At 36.0% G+C, this 19458-nt stretch overlaps 1 protein-coding gene across 7 annotated transcripts in view; it reads left to right on the forward strand.

The window, feature by feature from the left end:
* PDS5B (PDS5 cohesin associated factor B) overlaps positions 1 to 19458 on the forward strand; it is a 238784-nt gene that overhangs the window by 208288 nt on the left and 11038 nt on the right. For 3 of the 7 annotated variants that reach the window (XM_014449724.2, XM_023748975.1, XM_014449766.2), the window contains 5 exons: positions 1467 to 1529; positions 2093 to 2238; positions 6501 to 6606; positions 12334 to 12776; positions 12867 to 12977. In XM_014449724.2, the coding sequence (XP_014305210.1) occupies positions 1467 to 1529; positions 2093 to 2238; positions 6501 to 6606; positions 12334 to 12776; positions 12867 to 12977 (869 nt within the window). Of the gene's footprint in view, positions 1 to 1466; positions 1530 to 2092; positions 2239 to 6500; positions 6607 to 12333; positions 12777 to 12866; positions 12982 to 19458 lie in introns of those variants that run through there. The other 4 variants (XM_006083609.3, XM_014449711.2, XM_014449715.2 and 1 more) reach the window with 4 other exon arrangements.

A 19458-nucleotide genomic window follows, 5' to 3' on the forward strand; every position in this document is an offset into this window, starting at 1 on the left:
TAAGTAGGGTGAAATTAGACAGGGGGTAAAAGACGGAATAGGGAAAATCTAAAGCAGGAATAGGGTAAGAGAAACAGGACACCGAAAGGGGAAAAGTGAGGAAGAGGGTTTTAGCATAGAGGTAAAATTGAGGTAGGGAAAATTGATGCTAAAGGAACGATGAAAATAGAATGGAGAACACTACTCCCAAAATAAAATAAAGAGAAAATAAAATGGCACTTTAAAAAATGGTAATATGGTAGCAGTAATAATACTGGTTAAAAATTAAAATGTAGTAATTAAAAGGGTAAAATCAGGTGATGGAAAAAGAAGAAAAAGAAAAAAAATTGGTTTCTTAGTTAAAAGGCGAAAAAAGAAAAAATTTGCAGTAGTGAAGGTCTTTTGGTTCTTCTACTCTTCAGCCTGGCTCGCCTTAGTCTTGCCAGGTATTCAGGAGAGGGTTGAATTTCCCTGCGATACACTGTTCCTCCGTGTTGTAAATCACAGTCCTGATTTTAAAGCAGGCCGTATTTGTGATCCAGACTGCCTTAATTTGTGATCACCTAAGAGTCAGTTTGTGGCTCAGCCTCTGGGTGGCAGTGTTTTGGGGTTGGCCTCTGAGGCTATACGGCTTCTCTATCCAGCAGCAAGGGTTTATTTTCTCTATTGCACTTAAAACTGGTTTGGGGAGGTCAACTGCCCAGAGCTGGTTCTTAAATAATCGTTACCCTGCTCTGTCTATTTATTTATGTCAGCAAAATTATTACAGTATTTTTTCCAACTCTAAGATTTATTGAAAATAGCAGTTAATAACAAAAATAACCTGTTAATTTAATTATAAGCAAGTCTTGATTAAAAGCATTTTAAAATTAACAGGGTGTTAATTTTCACAAAGGACATACAGACTGGAAATTTTGTCAGTTAAATCCGAAGTTTGTTAAATCGAGGTCCGCAAAATCTAGGATTTACTTTAGTATGAGGAAACAAGTGGAGAAAGACACTGGAATAGACCCAAGATCCTTGGAATGCTACAAGAATGTTCCCACTGTCATAAAACTCAAGTATTGTATGAGATATAAAAGGTGTTTTCAAGAATCTCTCTTTGACTTTTGAGTAACTGAGAGTATAGAAACCAGCAATGTCTCTTTTTTTTTAATCAAAATACCAATTAAAGTCTTAATATAGTGTATATAGAAATTTAGAATGGCCTGTAGTTTCACCCAAAAGCTGAAAGTGATTATTGTCTGCTTTGAAGCATTCACTTTGGTGTGATTAAGATATGAGGAGTCTGTGTGGTACAAGATTAATTCAAGTATATTATTTAAAAACAATAACTGAAATTTTGTGTTTTAACTGATTAGTTTTAATAAGTATGAACTTTTTATGTATTTCAAAACAGAAGCTGCTGTTGGCTTTTTTTAGCTTTTGACCCTCACAGGTACAGTGTTTTAGTATTCACTAACTACATCTTTTTCTCTTGCTTGTAGAACTTCAGTAACACCAAAAATTATCTGCCTCCAGAAATGAAATCGTTTTTCACTCCTGGAAAAGTATGTTTTGAGAATTGTTTCAATTCTTATGTGGTAGTTTATTTTAGTTGCATTAGTGGTATAATTATGTTATTTTGTATTTTTTTAAACATTGGTATATTTTAAGTAAGAAATTTTAATTATTAGTTATCTTCCATTTGCTAGTAAGAAATAGTTACATTAACTATATAGATGTAAGCTGAGATACATGAACTTACTTTTTAGCTTTATAATAAAGCCCTTGGAGACTTTGATCTTTAAATATCTATCCTATAATATCAAGATAAGAATCTTAAAGTGGAAAAGCATCTTCTGTCCTTCCACAGCAAGAGTCTAATAATCTGTTCTCATTGTTATACATTTGATTTGTTCTCACTTCTATATAAGCTTTGAAATAACTAAGAAACTTGACTATTCTGCTACCTATAGTTTTTTATTTGTTCAAGTGATAGCCAATTTATTCTTACATAATAGGCACATTTTTTCATGATTTGTACATAAATACTTTGACAGAGATGTTATTTATGGTCCTTTAAATTTCTTTTGGCTTTAATCTAATAGAGATAATGCATTTTTTATTTCAGCCTAAAGCAACCAATGTTCTAGGAGCTGTTAATAAGCCACTTGCATCAGCAGGCAAACAATCTCAGACAAAATCTTCACGAATGGAAACTGTGAGCAATTCAAGCAGCAGCTCAAACCCAAGCTCTCCTGGAAGAATAAAAGGGAGGTAAGTACATAAGAAATAACTACTTTATATTTAAGGATTCCAACAAAGCTATGAGATCTAAAATAATGTAACCCAAAACATTTAATGTCAGTGAGTGGAAATCATTGCATACCATTTAACATTGGTAGTCAAGCTCTCCATCTTGGCCTTTCATATTCTGGCTTTTGGGGTAATCCAATTGTCTAGCAATTGTAAAACTGTTAAATAACAGTACGTCCATTCAGTCGAATACACAGTCATTAAAAATGATGAAGTAAGAGATACTATCAAGAGTTTCGATAATACATTATTACAGGGGTCCTCAAACTTTTTAAACAGGGGGCCAGTTCACTGTCCCTCAGACCGTTGGAGGGCCGGACTATAGTTTAAAAAGAAACTATGAACAAATTCCTATGCACACTGCACATATCTTATTTTGAAGTAAAAAAACAAAACGGGAACAAATACAATATTTGTATTTGCTTGTGGCCCACGGGCCGTAGTTTGAGGACCCCTGCATTATTGAGTGAAAAGACAAAGAATAAGAACAGTGTTATGTATTTTTGAGTTTTATTTATTTTTATTTTTTTAATATATTTTATTGATTTTTTACAGAGAGGAAGAGAGAGGGATAGAGAGTTAGAAACATCAATGAGAGAGAAACATCAATCAGCTGCCTCCTGCACACCCCCTACTGGGGATGTGCCCGCAACCAAGGTACATGCTCTTGACCGGAATCGAACCTGGGACCCTTGAGTCCGTAGGCCGACGCTCTATCCACTGAGCCAAACCGGTTAGGGCTATTTTTGAGTTTTAAAAAGGAATTGCATTTACATTTTCTTATATATGCATAGAAAGTTTTTAAAAGAATACATCACATCTTAATACTGTTGATGTAATCTAGTGTAGGCGGGGAGATCATCTTATATTCTTTGGTATGATTTAAATTTATTTTTAGTATGTGCATGTATAAACTTTTTGTTTAAAGAAAGCAAAAAGGAAACACATTTTACACTTTCTCTAGTTTTAGCATAGTGCTTAGTACATCCTTAGTTAGCAGCAGAGCCTTATACGGGGCTAAACTGCCACTGTTTATTGATTTTGCTAAGTTATTGTGGAAGACTTTATGCTGTCTTTTGCATTGTTCATAACCAATTAGTAAAGGAAGGAGGAGACATTCTGAAGTATCTTACCAATTCCCTTACAATGAATGTTTAAATGTTATACAGTCAAACCTCGGTTCTGGAACATCTCCCATCTCAATTTGATTCTTGACCAAGTTGTTCACAGAAAAGAATGTCTTGCTTGTCCAACCAAACTTTGGTTTTCAACCTGACAACCCTTTCATGCTGATACCTCAGTGGGAGGAAAAGTGTCTCTCAGGCAACAAAGGAGAGAATGCTTCTGTTGCTGGTGAAATCAACAATTAGCACAATTTTAAAAACATAGAGGCCATCAGGAGTGCTAATGTTGCTAAGGGTGTGAAAGAAGCAGAGATCACAGGCAATTGTAGAAGTAGAACTGAAGTTGATTTGAATAAAGGAAAAGTAGTTAGCAGGTGACAGCATTTCTGAGACAAGCAAAAATGCTGCATACTGACCTGAAAGACACCCCTGGAATGAGTGCTAAAAGTGATTTTTTTAAGGCTAGTAGGGGGTGGTTTTATAAATTAAGAAAAGAAGTGTGTGTTTACAGATTAAACAGTATGTTAACAGACATGTACTGAATATAGGAAAGGTTAAAACAGGGAATCATTTGGTGATCTGGAACAGAGTAATTCAACTTACATTATTTTTAATGGGGGATAAATTCTGTTTTCAAACAAATCACTTCTTGAACAGCCTTACAGAACAAATTAAGTTCGAGAACCGAGGTTCCACTGTATAGTACAATAGAAGTAGAACAGAATTAATATCGATAGCTCTTATTTGTTCAAGATTTCTATATTAATGTATATTAGTGGCTTATACCTAAGTGACTCTTCACACATATCATTGGAACATTTACTAGTGAATATCCTCATACTTAAAATGACCAAAACATTTTCAGCAACTAATTTCTAAATTATTGGGGTTTTTTCCTTGAATTTCTGGTTATAATCATAGATGATCGAACTCTGCCTAGTCGTCTAGACCAGCCGTGGGCAAACTACGGCCCGCGGGCCGGATCCGGCCCGTTTGAAATGAATAAAACTAAAAAAAAAAAAGACTGTACCCTTTTATGTAATGATGTTTACTTTGAATTTATATTAGTTCACACAAACACTCCATCCATGCTTTTGTTCTGGCCCTCCGGTCCAGTTTAAGAACCCATTGTGGCCCTCGAGTCAAAAAGTTTGCCCACCCCTGGTCTAGACTAAGAGCATCAAAACTGTCCTTGACTCTCCCCGCTGCTAAGTTTTACCAGTTATTTTTCCCTACAGTGTTTTATTCTTCTCTTTTCTGTTATCATTTCATTCATTCTCTTTAATTGTTATACTTGGCTATTTCCCTTCCTTACTCCTCTAGCTATGTAGATCATATCACTGCTAGATGCTCTTTTTTTCAGTGCTGTTGGTTTAAGGTTATTCCATTGCTCAGAAATCTTAATTGGCTCCCTTGTTTGCTTTTAAGATAGTTCAGTGGTCGGCAAACCGCAGCTCGGGAGCCACATGCGGCTCTTAGGCCCCTTGAGTGTGGCTCTTCCACAAAATACCGGCTCTTCCACAAAATACCGACTTCTGCGCATGGGCCACAAAGTTTCAGTCGCACTGTATGTGTGCGCCCGCACGTGGTATTTTGTGGAAGAGCCACACTCAAGAGGCCAAAGAGCCGCATGTGGCTCGTGAGCCGCAGTTTGCCGACCACAGAGATAGTTTATATGTTAGTCTGTCCTCATCTCCCATTGTTACTCAAAACAAATGACTCCTGGTTTTATGCTATACTTTTTCAATATACTTTGGTTAAATTTTCTTTCACTCTGACTAATCTTATCATTTTTTTTTCATCCAATCCCATCTCTTCACTAGAACTTTTTCTAAGAGAATGAGCTAAGTGTGTTTGAGATGGTTTGATTGGAGAGTAGGAATGATAATAATGGTTAGAGATGAAGTTGAGAGATAGCCAGATTATATTTAGACTTTGTGAATGTAAGAAATTTGGTTTTGATTTTTAAGTACAACTGGAAGATATTGTTATGGAGTCTAGTGATCTGATTAGCTCTTTAAAAGACTGCTCTGATTGTTTGGAGAATAGAGAAGCTAGGATTGAGATTAAAAAAAAAACAGTTTGGAGTCAGCTAATAGTCTTCTAGGGAAGGGATAAAGAGGGAAGAAGATGGTAAATAGTGAAATTTGGGATTTATTTTGATGCAAGATCAAAGTGGTCTTGCTTGATGGATTAGTTGTGAACAGTTAGGGAAAAGGAGGATTTAAAGATGTATCCTGGCTTTTTGCCTGAATAACTATGGAGATAATGGTGCCGTTTACTGAACTGTAGAGTCCTTGAGGAGGAACAGACTGTGCCTGTTGGGTGTGTTGGTGTGTGTGTGTGTGTGTGTGTGTGTTTTGGAGAGGTGGGGAAAAGAGGTGTCCAAGTAACTGTCTTGGCTGTGGTAAGGTTCAGATGCCTATTATAAATTCAAGTGAGTGGGCAGCTGGATATGTGAGTCTAGAACTCAGGGTAGCTCCTTAGCTAGATACTGAAATCCAGGATTCAGTAATGTTTCAGTGGGTTTTAAAACCAGATAGAAGACATACCAATGCATGAAAAAATGTGCTGTTAATTTATTTAACAAGTATTTATTGGGTACCTACTCTGTGCCAAGCACTAGTCCACGTGCATTAGTATGCATTGGTAAGTAAAATTGACAAAAGATCCACATTTACATTCTAGCAGGAAAAGGTAGTCAGGTAGATAATAAACCTAGTAATTTTTAGTGTATTAGAGGGTGATAATGTAAGAAGAAAAAGAATTAGGGAAAAAGGAGAGGCAGGGGACAGGGCAGATTGTAATGTAGGCCAATCCAACTTGCTAATAAGAAAAGTCTTAATTTAGTTTATGTTCCCACTCCAAGATAGAATTTAGGTTTTAAAAAGAATTAGGAAAGAGGTAAATTTGTGATGTTTTTATTTTCCTTTTTAATTAAATGTGCTTCTTTGCTTGTTGTTTTAGTGCGAAGTATGATAGAATAAAACCAATACTTTTTGAATGGAATGAACCTTTATTTTATAAAGCTGCATTAGAGAACAGAAAAAGCTTTTAAGGTTATTTGATTGTAATAACAATTATAAATTATATTAAAAGGCTTGATAGTTCTGAAATGGACCACAGTGAAAATGAGGATTACACAATGTCTTCACCTTTGTCGGGGAAAAAAAGTGACAAGAGAGACGACTCTGATCTTGTAAGGGTGAGCTATTTGGTTTGATTTTATCATTATTACTATTATCATTTTACTGTAAATAATAATTTTTACACTGAAACTACTTAACATTACTCTCAAATTTGACATGATTTTCTTTTGTTTGTTTGTTAATCCTTACCCGAGGATATTTTTCCCATTGACATTTAGAGAGAGTGAAAGAGGAGGTAGAAAAGGAGTGGGGGGAGGAGAGAGAGAGACATTTAAGAGAGAGAGAAAGAAAGAGTCATCTATGTGAGAGAGACATTTTGATTCATTGCCTCCCACACTCACCTGACCAGGATGGGGATTGAACCTACAATCTCAGGTATGTTCCAGGATGGAATCCGAGACCCTTTGATGCACAAGCTGAGGCTCTACCATTGAGCAACACCGGCCAGGGTGACATGATTTCCTTTTAAAAATTTTAATTACAAATTTGAGTTTATGATTATCCTCTACCATGTAATTTAAGTATATTGAATTTCTTGTGCCTTTTGTTATTCTACTAAGTAATCTTCTTTCTTCAGGTCTTTGGACTCTAACATGCTAGTCCAGTTCTATACTCAGACTGCTGGTTTTTTTGTTTGTTTGCTTGCTTTTTTAAAAAACATAATAAATTTAGAATTAGCCTTAGAGAAAGGAAATAGAATGAGGGTATTTAAAGGCTCCCTCATTTTAGTTGATTTCTTCAGCCTTTAATTACTAAATAAACTTCTAGTAAAGGTCGGAATTGCTACAGTTCTCATATAGTCCTTGTTTAGTTTTAAAATCTTAATAGCAATGATAGCTGATATGATAGATACAATTTATAAATGTCATTTGAAGACAAAGTTGGTAGTTTTGGTGCAGATACAGAAGGTAGTTATATATTTCAACACAACCTGATGGCCTTAATAATAGGGCACATTTTTATTTTCTAGGTTAGCTCTAAACTTTTTAAGATAACTAATAGCTTTATCTGTAGCATGTGGATACTTAGCTGGTAAGGTTTATCAGAATAAGTCAGTTAGCCCAAATGAATTGTTGTTATAAAGATTAATGTTTTTATTAATGATTACCATAAAATAAAAGTTAATGTGTTTCAATCTACTCAATTAATACAGGTGGAAGGTTATTAGTAAAATAATTACTTTTGCTTTCTCTGAAATACAGGGATGGGCAAAAGAGGGTTTACAGAACAAGACAATAATTTATAAATAAATAATAATACAGGAATAAACTCTGTTTTGTGTACTCACAACTGTAAACCTACTTTTGCCCACCCCTGTAGTATTGCTCTGCTTGTCTTTTACTGGCCCAACATTACATAGCCAAGAACTTTTATTTTCAGTTCTTTTAAAGTTTCTCCAGTAATTTATTTTGCCAGATTGTTTCTCTTTTTGCTTAAAAAATTGTAATTCTAAAATTCTTACTAAATCATTACTATCTGTAAATTCTGATTTTTATGGGCTATTTAAAAATTTCGGCCCACCAGAATTAAAATTGATTGCTTAGCCAGAAAGGAATGCTGTTACCTGGATTTATAGAAGAAAATCCTTGAATTGGAAAAGGTATTTGTCTTCTAATCCTACTTCTCATTTAGTGCAAAAATTCCTTCATTGTCATTTATGAGAGTTGGTCACCATGTGCTTGGAAATGCCTTAATGGAGGAGAGCTTATAATTTCTTTCATTTATTGGAAACATCAACTAGGCCACCCCCATCCACATGCTGCTGCTCCTTATCCCCTCAAATTTGGGAAGCATGATTTTGATTAATTCTTAACATTTTTGTTATTCTGTAAATCCCACATCTAATTTTACCTTAGGAAGCAATGCAAAAATACAGTCTCTATTTTTCATTGAACAGTTTTGAATTTCTGTCCTTTTGGGATCTATATGTATTATTATAATGAAGACCTTTGGCTGTCCTTTGTGCAACATTGCATTCATTTTCAAAAGTTCTAGAAACTTATTAATCTAGTTTCAACTGAAATATCCTCAGAGAGATGAGAATTATGAGACAGAAGTTTAATTTTAATATCAATAAATCATAGTGAAAGAATACTGTCTCCCTTGCTATTCCTAGCTTCATATTGATATTAAATTGCAAAGGAATTCTCCATATATATTTATATTCAAAATTATAGTTTTGCAAGTAACATTTTCCTGCTCCTAGCCTTAGTTTTATACTCACTTTGCTCTTAAAACAATGTAGTGCAAAATGAAAAAGAAATTAGAGAATGTAGGGCGTTAGCAAACTAGATTAATTTTATGGTATTCTCAAGAAAGCAGGCATTGGTTTCATTTTTACCACCAACCTTTTTCAGAGCATAAAGGAATTAAGCCATCCTTTCAGATCTTTGGACATCCAAGTTAATTATAGCATTTAAAATTGGAGATGACACTTTAAATTTAGTTTTAATGTATATTTCTTTTATCTTCCCATCTCTGAGTAACAACAGGTAATTTTTAATTATATAAAAGGAAAAAAGAGAGAACTCATGGGACATAAGACAATAGTGTGGTGATTGTGGGGGTGGAGGGGGAAGAAGGCATAGAGGGGATAAATGGTGATGGAAAAATTTTTTTTAAATTAAAATAAAAACTAAATATATACTAACAAATTAAAACCAATCATTTGTAGGTCTTTTTTTCCTTGGAATGCAAGGATAATATAATGCTTAAAAAATCTCTTAGTATGTTATAGCATATTAATAAACAAAATAAGAAAAATGCTAAAAAGAGAATCATAGATCATGCCAAAGAAGACATAAATTTTCACAGATGAACTTTTAATAAACTAATTCCAAAAGGATAAATCCCTAACATGCTAAAAATTTTATCTATTTAAATTAGTAGTGAATGATTTAGTCAAAGTTATTATTCTTAATGGCAAAATACTTGAAGCATTCTTATGAAAAGTCAGGAACAAAACAAGCAACCTGCTGTCACCACTATTATTTAAATTGTACTAGAATGTTCATTTCAAGAAGACATGAAATAAAAGTAAAGGTATGACAATGAATAAGAAGAGAAATTTATTTTTATTTGTGTAATCTTAGAAAAACTAGAGAAGTAATTGAAAAACTAAGAGTTTAGCATGGTAGCCAGGTATCTGTATATATGTATGTACATAACTAACTTCACTCTGTTGATTTTACTTTCTTTAGGTATACACTGGGGGGAAAGTGGATTGACTTCACCCCAATAACCACTACAACAACCAAACTAGATAGAGAGATGACAGACAGATAGATCTAAATGTGATCTTACAAAGAAATAGTGAGAACCTTTGTGGAGAAAATATCAAAAACTAAGAAACATAGAAGACTTGAACAAAGAGAAGAAATATGCTATGTTCCTTCATAGGGAAAATGAATTTAAAAGATGACAGTTTTTCCCCAGCCAATGTGGCTCTGTTGGTTGGGCATTGTCCTGTGTACCAAAGGGTTGCCGGTTCAATTCCTGGCCAAGGCACATGCATGCCCAGGTTGCTGGCCTGATGGGGGGTGTGCAGGAAGAAGTTGATCAATGTTACATTCTCGCATCAATGTTTCTCCATCTCTCTTTCGCTCTCTCTAAAAATCAGTAAACTATTCCTAAAAATAAAAAAAAAAGATGACAATTTTTTCTAAATTAATATATAATTGGCCCAACCTGTGTGGCTCAATGGTTGAGCATCAACCGGTGAACAATTTGATTCCTGGTCAGGCCACATGCCTGGGCTGGGTGCTCGATCCCCAGTAGGGGGCTTGCAGTAGGCAGCCGATCAGTGATTCTCATCATTGATGTTTCTATCTATCTCTCCCGCTCCCTTCCTCTCTGAAATCAATAAAAATATGTATTTAAATTAATATATAACTACAATTCCAGTGTGATTTTAAGTCCTCCATGTGAAAGAATAAATGGATTAAAAAAAAGAGGAGTAAATCATAAGATCAACCAAACCAGACACATAGTTATGATTAGTAAAATATTGTACTGCTGTTTTAATACCCCCAAACATTACTTTTTAACACATAATAAAGAATAAAGGAAGCATTACAAATCAGTAATTTTGAAAGAATTGAATGTCTCTTTGGGGGTGGGAGTAGGAAAAAGCAGTTCACAACTTCGTCTCATATCCTATTCTAAAACAAGGTAACAAATAATGTCTTGTCTGACTGGGCTGCCATAACAAAATACTATAAACTGGGTAACATAAAACAATAGAAATTAATTTTCTCACATTTCTGAAGATTGGAAAAGTTAAGATCAAAGTTCTGACCAATTCAGTTCCTGGTGAGAGCTTTCTTTCGGGTTAGCAGATGGCCACCTTCTTGTTGTGTGTTTACATGATGAAGACATATATTGACAGAGAGCACTCTGTTGTTATCTCATAAGATCACTAATCCCATCATATGGGCCTCAACCCGCATGACCTCATCTCAACTGAAGTACCTCTTAAAGGCTCTATCTCCAAATACATCACATTAGAGGTTGTGGCTTCAACCAGTGAAGTTTGTAGAGACACAATTCAGTCCATAACAAATAGTTAACAAAATTTTAAAATATGCAAAAGTGTAAAAGAATATAGATTAAAACACTAGGACTCCAGGAAACAAATGGAAAAGGGTATAATACCAATGACATAATTAGGCAGTTCACAAATAGGAAATGCACAACTAATTAAACATTTTAAAATTACAGGTAGATCATTTTTGTTTTCAGTGATTTTTAAGAATGTAAATTGGTACAAACTTTGGAAGTTAACTTATTACTATAAACTTATATATTTGTGTGTTTTATGTTGTATTTGTGTATATGGAGAACATTATACATGATCATACATAGTATTCTTCATTGATTTGGAGAATTTTTTGTCTCTATCTGCTGGTAAATGCATAAATTCTCTAAATTTAGACTAGGATTTTATTTTAAACTAGAGGCCCAGTGCATGAATTCATGCACGGGTGGGGTCCCTTGGCCTGGCCGATGATCGGGGCTGATTGGGGCCGGCTGGCGCAGGGGAGGGACCATTGGAGGTTGGCCGGCCACGGGAGGTTGGCTGTGGGAGTGCACTGACCCACCAGGGGTCAGCTTCTGCATTCAGAGTCTGCCCCCTGGTGGTCAGTGTGCATCATAGTGACCAGTCGTTCGGTCACTTAGGCTTTTATATATATAGATTTGAAAGTCACTGACTTTTAAAATTATTTTTGTTACCTGGGATAAAGCAGTATCTTTGATTCAGAAATGTGTTCAAAATTTAATAAATGTTTAACTTCTATATTTTGCCACTTTTGTTTATAAAACAAAAAAAGTCCTTTTATGATATGTAAAGCATGATATATAACATAGGTATTTTATGTCTTACTATATACTGTGTGGTAAAATTAGAATTACTCGAATATCAAAACTGATCCATTATACTTTAATATAGCCATCTATTATTCAAGCATTGAATTAGAATGTTCTTTTTATGTGCCTTTTGTTAAAATTTATAATTTAATAAAATAGTGGTCTTGAGAGGTTTCCATTTGAGGCTTTCTAGCTTAAGTAAAAATAAATGATTACCCTCTAATCCCAGATAATTTTTTAAATTATAAAACTATTAATAAAAGCAAGTAAAGTTGTGGTTCTGATATACTTAAGAACTCTATACTTTATTTAGGTATATTTTTATGACAAAAGTGCCTAATAGATTTTTTTGTTTGTTTCATTCAAAATATGCTTACTAACAATTTTATATTTGAAATTGTGATTTTTATTCCTAGTCTGAATTGGACAAACCTAGAAGCCGGAAAAAAACATCAGCCACCGATTCAGAAGAGAAATTAGGTATGGATGACCTGACTAAGTTGGTACAAGAACAGAAACCTAAAGGCAGTCAGCGTGGACGGAAGAGAGGCCATACAACTTCAGAGTCCGATGAGCCACAATGGCCTGAGGAAAAAAGGCTCAAAGAAGATATGTTAGAAAATGAGGATGAACAGAATAGTCCACCAAAAAAAGGTAAAAGAGGCCGACCACCAAAACCTCTTGCTGGAGGAGGTACAACAAAAGAAGAACCAACAATGAAAACTTCTAAAAAAGGAAGCAAAAAAAAATCTGGACCTTCAGTAGTAGAAGAAGAGGAAGAAGAGGAAAGACAAAGTGGAAACACAGAACAGAAGTCAAAAAGCAAACAGCACCGAACTTCAAAGAGAGCACAACAGAAGTAAGTATGTGTAACTCTAAACTGCATATATTTAGTTACTATATTATAAATCATAACTTGATGCTATCCACATTTGGGTCTTCTCCAAAGCAGAGCAGAATCTCCTGAGACTAGTGCACTTGAATCCACACAATCCATACCACAGAAAGGACGAGGAAGACCATCAAAAACGCCATCACCATCACAACAAAAAAAAAATGTGTAAGTTGTAAATAACGTTAAATTTCAAACCAATTTCAAATTATTTTTCAGAAGTTTATAAGTTTTTAAATATACATAAAGATGCATTTAAATGCCATATATTTAGCTCCAACACACTGGGTAAGGTAAAGTTTTTATATACTTTACCTAGGTGATTGATATTCCAATTAACCCTCTGGTAACTTTTGTACATTTTTACAGGTTTTAGGCAAATTTTTATGAATACCAAATAGTTTATTATTTCCAATACAGATTTTATGGTACCTAAAGAGGTGTTGATGTATTTTTAAATAATCATAACATATTGACCTGGTTGCCTTATCATTCCATACTACGATTTTTTTTCCTGTCTTTCCTCAGCAGCTTTTTAAAAAAATAGCTTTTATGCTTATGCTTTTATTCTTTGAACTATGTAGGAAAGTAATGGCATTATTTTTTTAAATTACATCCATAGAAATTATCACATGCAGATCTCAAGTTTTTGATGTTTAGATTTTGTTTGTTTTAATCAAATTAATACATCTATATCCAGATAGTTTTGGATGGTCACACAGTCACATGTTTATCTGAGAGTTACAATAACAGATTTGTATCCAAAATGTTAAAGTAATAGGAGTATTTATGCTGTAATTTGTAAATTTTGCACTTTTTCTTCTCAGTTATTTAAGTGGAAATAGAATGGCATGTCTTCGTTTAGTGAGGAAATCCCCAGTTTTTCTCAGAGTAATTCTATTATATAACTACATCAGTGGGTTGACTTTTCAGAGTTGCCAGCACACTTTGGTTAAATAGTTATCTTAGAAGTTTTTCCTATTCCTGTGTATTCCACAGGAAGAGGAAAAGTTTCCTGAGTGTCTAGCCAGTACTTCATGCCTTCTTCCATTTGATTTTTCCCTCAGGTAAAAAGTAAAGGTAAGTACATGTTCTTGGCAGCTTCATTATGTTTTGATTCAACCATGGAAAATCATTGGTATTAACAAAGGAATTCTTAAGTAATGTTAAATTCCCATGATTAATTTTATAACAAGGAAATGATGGCTCATAACTTTATTTATATTTGGGCTTAAATTATTATCATGTTCTCTCATAAAACGACATAAGTTCTCACATGAATGTTCTAAAACAAACAAGTATTTTTAAAAATCAATACAGTCTGGTTGGCGTGGCTCAGTGGTTGAGCATTGACCCATGAACCAGGAGGTCATGGTTCGATTCCTGATCAGAGTACATGCCCAGTGGGCTCAGTCCCGTGTGGGGTGTGCAGAAGGCAGCCAATCAATGATTCTGTCTCTCTCTCCCTCTCCCTTTCTGAAATCAATAAAAATATATTTTAAAAATAAATAAAAAGAATGTCAGTTTCCAAAAAAAATCAATACAGCCCTGGCTGGTGTACTCAGTTGGTTGGAGCATTGTCCCATACATCAGAGGGTATCGGGTTCTATTCCTGGTCGGGACACATACCTGGGTTGTGGGTTAATCCCCAGCCCTGGTCAGGGTGCATGTGAGAGGCAACCAATCAATATTTCTCTCTTTCTCTTACTATCTCTCTCTGTTTTTCTCTTCCTCTTCCCTTCTCTCTAAAATTCACTGAATATATCCTCAGGTGAGGATTTTAAAAAAAGTCAGCACAGAAAGAGACTCTTTATTCTGTTTTAACAGCCTATCTTCTCTTTGCTAGGAAGCTCTGTTTTTAGAGCTGTTAAAATAACATTAAATTTGCCTATTTTTCTTCTGACCTCAGTGAAATTAAGGACCATTGTATCATTTTCTGTGTAATTCCTTATGTATTTTCTTATGTTAATTCTGAAAAACTAAATCAAGTCCAAAAAAAATGCATAGGGAGATCCAAGATGGAGGCCGAGTAGATGGAAGTTACAACTTACCTCCTCCCAGGACCAAACTGGAATTACAATTAAATTATAGAACAATCATCCTAAATAGCCTGCTGAAGAGAAGTAATAACCAAAGATTTATAGAAGAAACCACATCAAGACTGGTAGGAAGGGCAGAGACACAAATAAGGCTGGCTCTGCTCCTACTAGTGGCAGCTGAGGTTCCAGAGGCATACCTCAGCTGGGGGGGTGTCCTTCTGAGGAAAGAGTGTTCTCAACCGCATGCCAGACACCTCAGCTCGAGCAACAGAACCAGGTAGAGGAGCCCACATAAAATGTGGTTGTGAAAATCAGAGGGGATTCTGTCTGGCAGGGAGAGACAATTCTGCTAGAAATCCAGGCTCCCTTTTAAAGGGCCAACCACTCACCCTTGGCTGTGGTAGAAGAAGGGCAGCTCAGAGATGACTAGCGTTGTGTGAGGAGAGACTGAGTTTTGTGGCTCCACAGAAAGAGCTAAAGAGACAACTGCCAGGATCCCTGTGCTCAGTCCCTCTCCCACATAGCCCATAGATGCCATCTGTCTTGGGGCGAGCAATCACCTCCATATGGCATCAGCCTAGAGTAGTGGTTGGCAAACTCATTAGACAACAGAGCCAAATATCAACAGTACAACAATTGAAATTTCTTTTGAGAGCCAAATTTTTTAAACTTAAACTATATAGGTAGGTACATTGTTATTAACTTAATTAGGGTACTCCTAAGACAGGAAGAGCCACACTCAAGAGACCAAAGAGCCGCGTGTGGCTCGCGAGCCGCAGTTTGCCAACCACTGGCCTAGAGGAAAGCAAGAGCCCCAAACTGCTCCCTGTCGCCCCCGAGCTCACACCCAGAAGAGGAATCATCTTCCTGGGCCACTGGTGTAGAGGTCCTGGTGTCAGACTGAGTTACGTGGCTCTCGGGCGAGGGCCATTTCCTGTATCTTCCCTCAAGCTTGACCAGTGCCATCCCCTCACAGGAGATCTAATATCCCACCCTCCCAACACGCAGGTTCTCCAGGCAGAATGTGGGACAGACTGAGTTGTGTGGCTTTATGACAAAGGACATTTTTCCTCTCGTGCCCAACCGGTGCAGAACCTTCCTTCACACCATCAAATCTTGGTCTCTTTGGGCCTGATAAGTTCTGCTGGCCTCACCCTGACAACTCTCTGAGGCCCTGCCCCACCAAAAGGTCTGTAGGTACTGGGCAAGAGACAGCTAGACTTGGTATGCCTTAGGACAGTGGTTCTCAACCTGTGGGTCGCGACCCCTTTGGGGGTTGAATGACCCTTTCACAGGGGGTCGCCTAAGACCATCGGAAAACACATATATAATTACATATTGTTTTTGTGATTAACCACTATGCTTTAATTATGTTCAATTTGTAACAATGAAAACACATCCTGCATATCAGATATTTACATTACAATTCATAACAGTAGCAAAATTACAGTTATGAAGTAGCAACGAAAATAAGTTTATGGTTGGGGGTCACCACAACATGAGGAACTGTATTAAAAGGTCGCAGCATTAGGAAGGTTGAGAACCACTGCCTTAGGACATTTACTGAGTGGCCTCAGACCCAGCACTGACTCCAGGTTTGAATCTGTATCAATCTGGTGAATACCACTCACTTCTACCTGGTCACTCACTAAGAACCTATCTCATGCAACTTGAGTATGGCCAGAGGTTCTTTTATTAACTGAGCCTAACAGCTAGGCAACTGTTGGATCTTGGGGTGCCTTGGGCCTTTTCCTGCCCTGCCACCATGTATGATGCTGGTGTAAGCTGACCTTGGTGCACACTTTGGCCCCTCCATGCACTTCCAGGCTTAGAAGAGGTAGCCACAAACTGCATACCATTGTAGTTCCAAACAGGTGGCCCAAGGCCAGTCTAAGGCCATATCTGACATTGACCTGCACCAGATTCCTTCCCAAAAGGCCCCAGAACGAACACACCTGGTGGTGTGCTGCAGACCACATCAGAGACAGGACCCAATTAGCTCCACAAGCGGCACATCCAAAGGAGGATCTCAGTGGGAACTAGACACTGCTGGGATGAATTCCATTTCATGTGGTCATCACCCTCACAATAGCGCATACAATCCTCACTGTCAGCCAGCCTGAGGGTTGGCCCACACATGAAGGGGCCAACAGCAATCATGACTCGACTACAATAGGAGGCCAGCAGCAATCAAAACTCTACAACACCAACATAATCCACAAAAGGGAGCATCATGCTTTGGTGATAAGGGAGACTGTGCCACTTAGCTCCATAGGACACCTACTACACTAGGCTACCATTCCAGGACTGGGAGAGATAGCAAATCAGATTAAATACAGAGTTGGCCAAAATGCAGAAACAGAAACATGCCCCAAATGAAAAAATGGGAGAAAGCTCCAGAAAAATAAATGGAGGCAAGCAATCTACCTGACACAGAGCTCTAAACAATGGTTATAAGGGTGCTCAAGGAACTTGGGAAAAGAATAGATGAACTCACTGAAAATTTAAAGACATACAAAGCATAAAAGAGGACATAGAACCCATAGAACCAGTCAGAATGGAAGAATACAATATCTGAAATGAAGAATATACTAAAGGAATAAACAATAGGTTGAATGAAGTAGAGGACCAAATCAGTGATTTGGAAAAACAAGGTAGCAGAAAACACCCAAACAGAGCAGCAAAAAAAATCTTTTAAAATGAGGATAGTTTAAGGGACCTTTGGGACAACATGAAGCATAACAACATCCACATCATAGGGTTACCAGAAGGAGAAGAGAGGAGAGCAAGGGATTGAGAACCTATCTAAAGAAATAATGACTGAAAACTTCCTTAGCCTGGTGAAGGAAAAAGACACACAAGTCCAGGAAGCTCAGAGAGCCCCAATCAAGATGAACTCAAAGAGGCTCACACTAAGACATAAATAAAATGGCAAAGGTTAAAGAAAAAGAGAATCTTAAAAGCAGCAAAACAAAGACCGTTACCTACAAGGGAGATCCCATAAGATTGTCAACTGATTTCTTGACAGAAACATTTCAGGCCAGACGGTATTGGCACAAAATATTCAAAGTGAAAAAAAGCAAGGACCTACAACCAATACTGTTCTACCCAGCAAGGCTATCATTTAAAATTGTTAAAGAGTATTCTTTAAGAAGAAAGAGAAGCATAGTTATAAAGAAAATGGCAATAAATTCTTATTAATAATCACATTAAATGTAAATGGCTCAAATGTTCCAATTAAAAAACATAGGGTATGATTAGAATAGAAAACATAACTGGATTAGAAAGCATGATTCATATATATGCTATCTACAAGAGACCTATCTTAGAATGAAAGATGCACACAGACTAAAAGTATAAAGATGGAAAAAGATGTTTCATGCAAGTGAACATGAAAAAAAAGCTGGGGGAACAATACTTATGTGATACAAAATAGATTTAAAAAAAAAAGGCTATAGTAAGGCAAAGACTAACACTGCATAATGATAAAGGAGTCTAACATAGGAGCACCTTAAATATGTAAAGCAAATATTGATGGATATAAAAGGAGAGATTGACAGTAATAGTTGTAGTAAGGGACTTTAACACCCCATTGACATCTTCCAGTCAGTAAACAAGGAAACAGCAGCCTTCAATGACACACTAGACCAGGTGGATTTAATTAATATTTTAGAGCATTTCAACCCAAAGCAGCAGAATATACATTCTTTTCAAGTGCACATGTAAAATTTTGTAGTATAGACCACATATTAAGCCACAAACAAACTCAGTGAATTTAAGAAGATTGAAATGTCAAGCATCTTCTCTGATCCCAATGAAATGAAACTAGAAATCAGTTACAAGAAAAAACTGGAAAACACACAACATGGAGTCGAAATAACATATTAATAAACAATGAATGGGTTAACAATGAGATGAAGGAAGAAATCAAAAGGTGTCTTGCGAGAAGTGAAAATGGGAATACTAGGTGTACCAGTTAATGCAGATTTTTTTCAATAGATGGAGTTACACGTATGTTGATATATATGCAATTTGATATGTATGCTATTTTGTTGTATTGACAGCAAGCTTCAAAACTTTATATGTCAAATTTGCTGAAGGTATTAACATCATAGATATTTTTATGCTTAAAAATGTCAAATTTCGTGCCAAAAAAGGAGCATTTGCAGGATGTTTTAATTCATTATTTTGAAGAAAAAGTTATTATATACTTCAGGAAGCTTATGGTGAACATGCTCCATCTCAAGATACTTATGAACACTGGTTTAAATGCTTTAAAAGTGAGATTTCGATATGAAAGACAAAGAATGTCCAGGTCAACCGAAAAAGTTTGAAGACCAACAGTTACAAGCATTATTGGATGAAGATGCGTGTCAAACTCAAAAACAACCTACAGAAAGATTAAACGTTGCTCAGCAAACTATTTATGATTGTGTACAAGCAATGGGAAAGATTTTGAAGGAAAATGGGTGCCAAATCAACTGAACGAAAGACAAATGGAAAACCTAAAAGTCATCAGTAAAATGTTGCTTCAGCTGCACAAAAGAAAGTCTTTTTTGCATCGAATTGTGACTTGATGAAAAGTGGATTTATTTTGGGAATCCCAAATG

This window comes from Myotis lucifugus, unplaced genomic scaffold (genome assembly GCF_000147115.1).
Source record: "Myotis lucifugus unplaced genomic scaffold, Myoluc2.0 scaffold_7, whole genome shotgun sequence".
Taxonomy (NCBI): Eukaryota; Metazoa; Chordata; class Mammalia; order Chiroptera; family Vespertilionidae; genus Myotis; species Myotis lucifugus.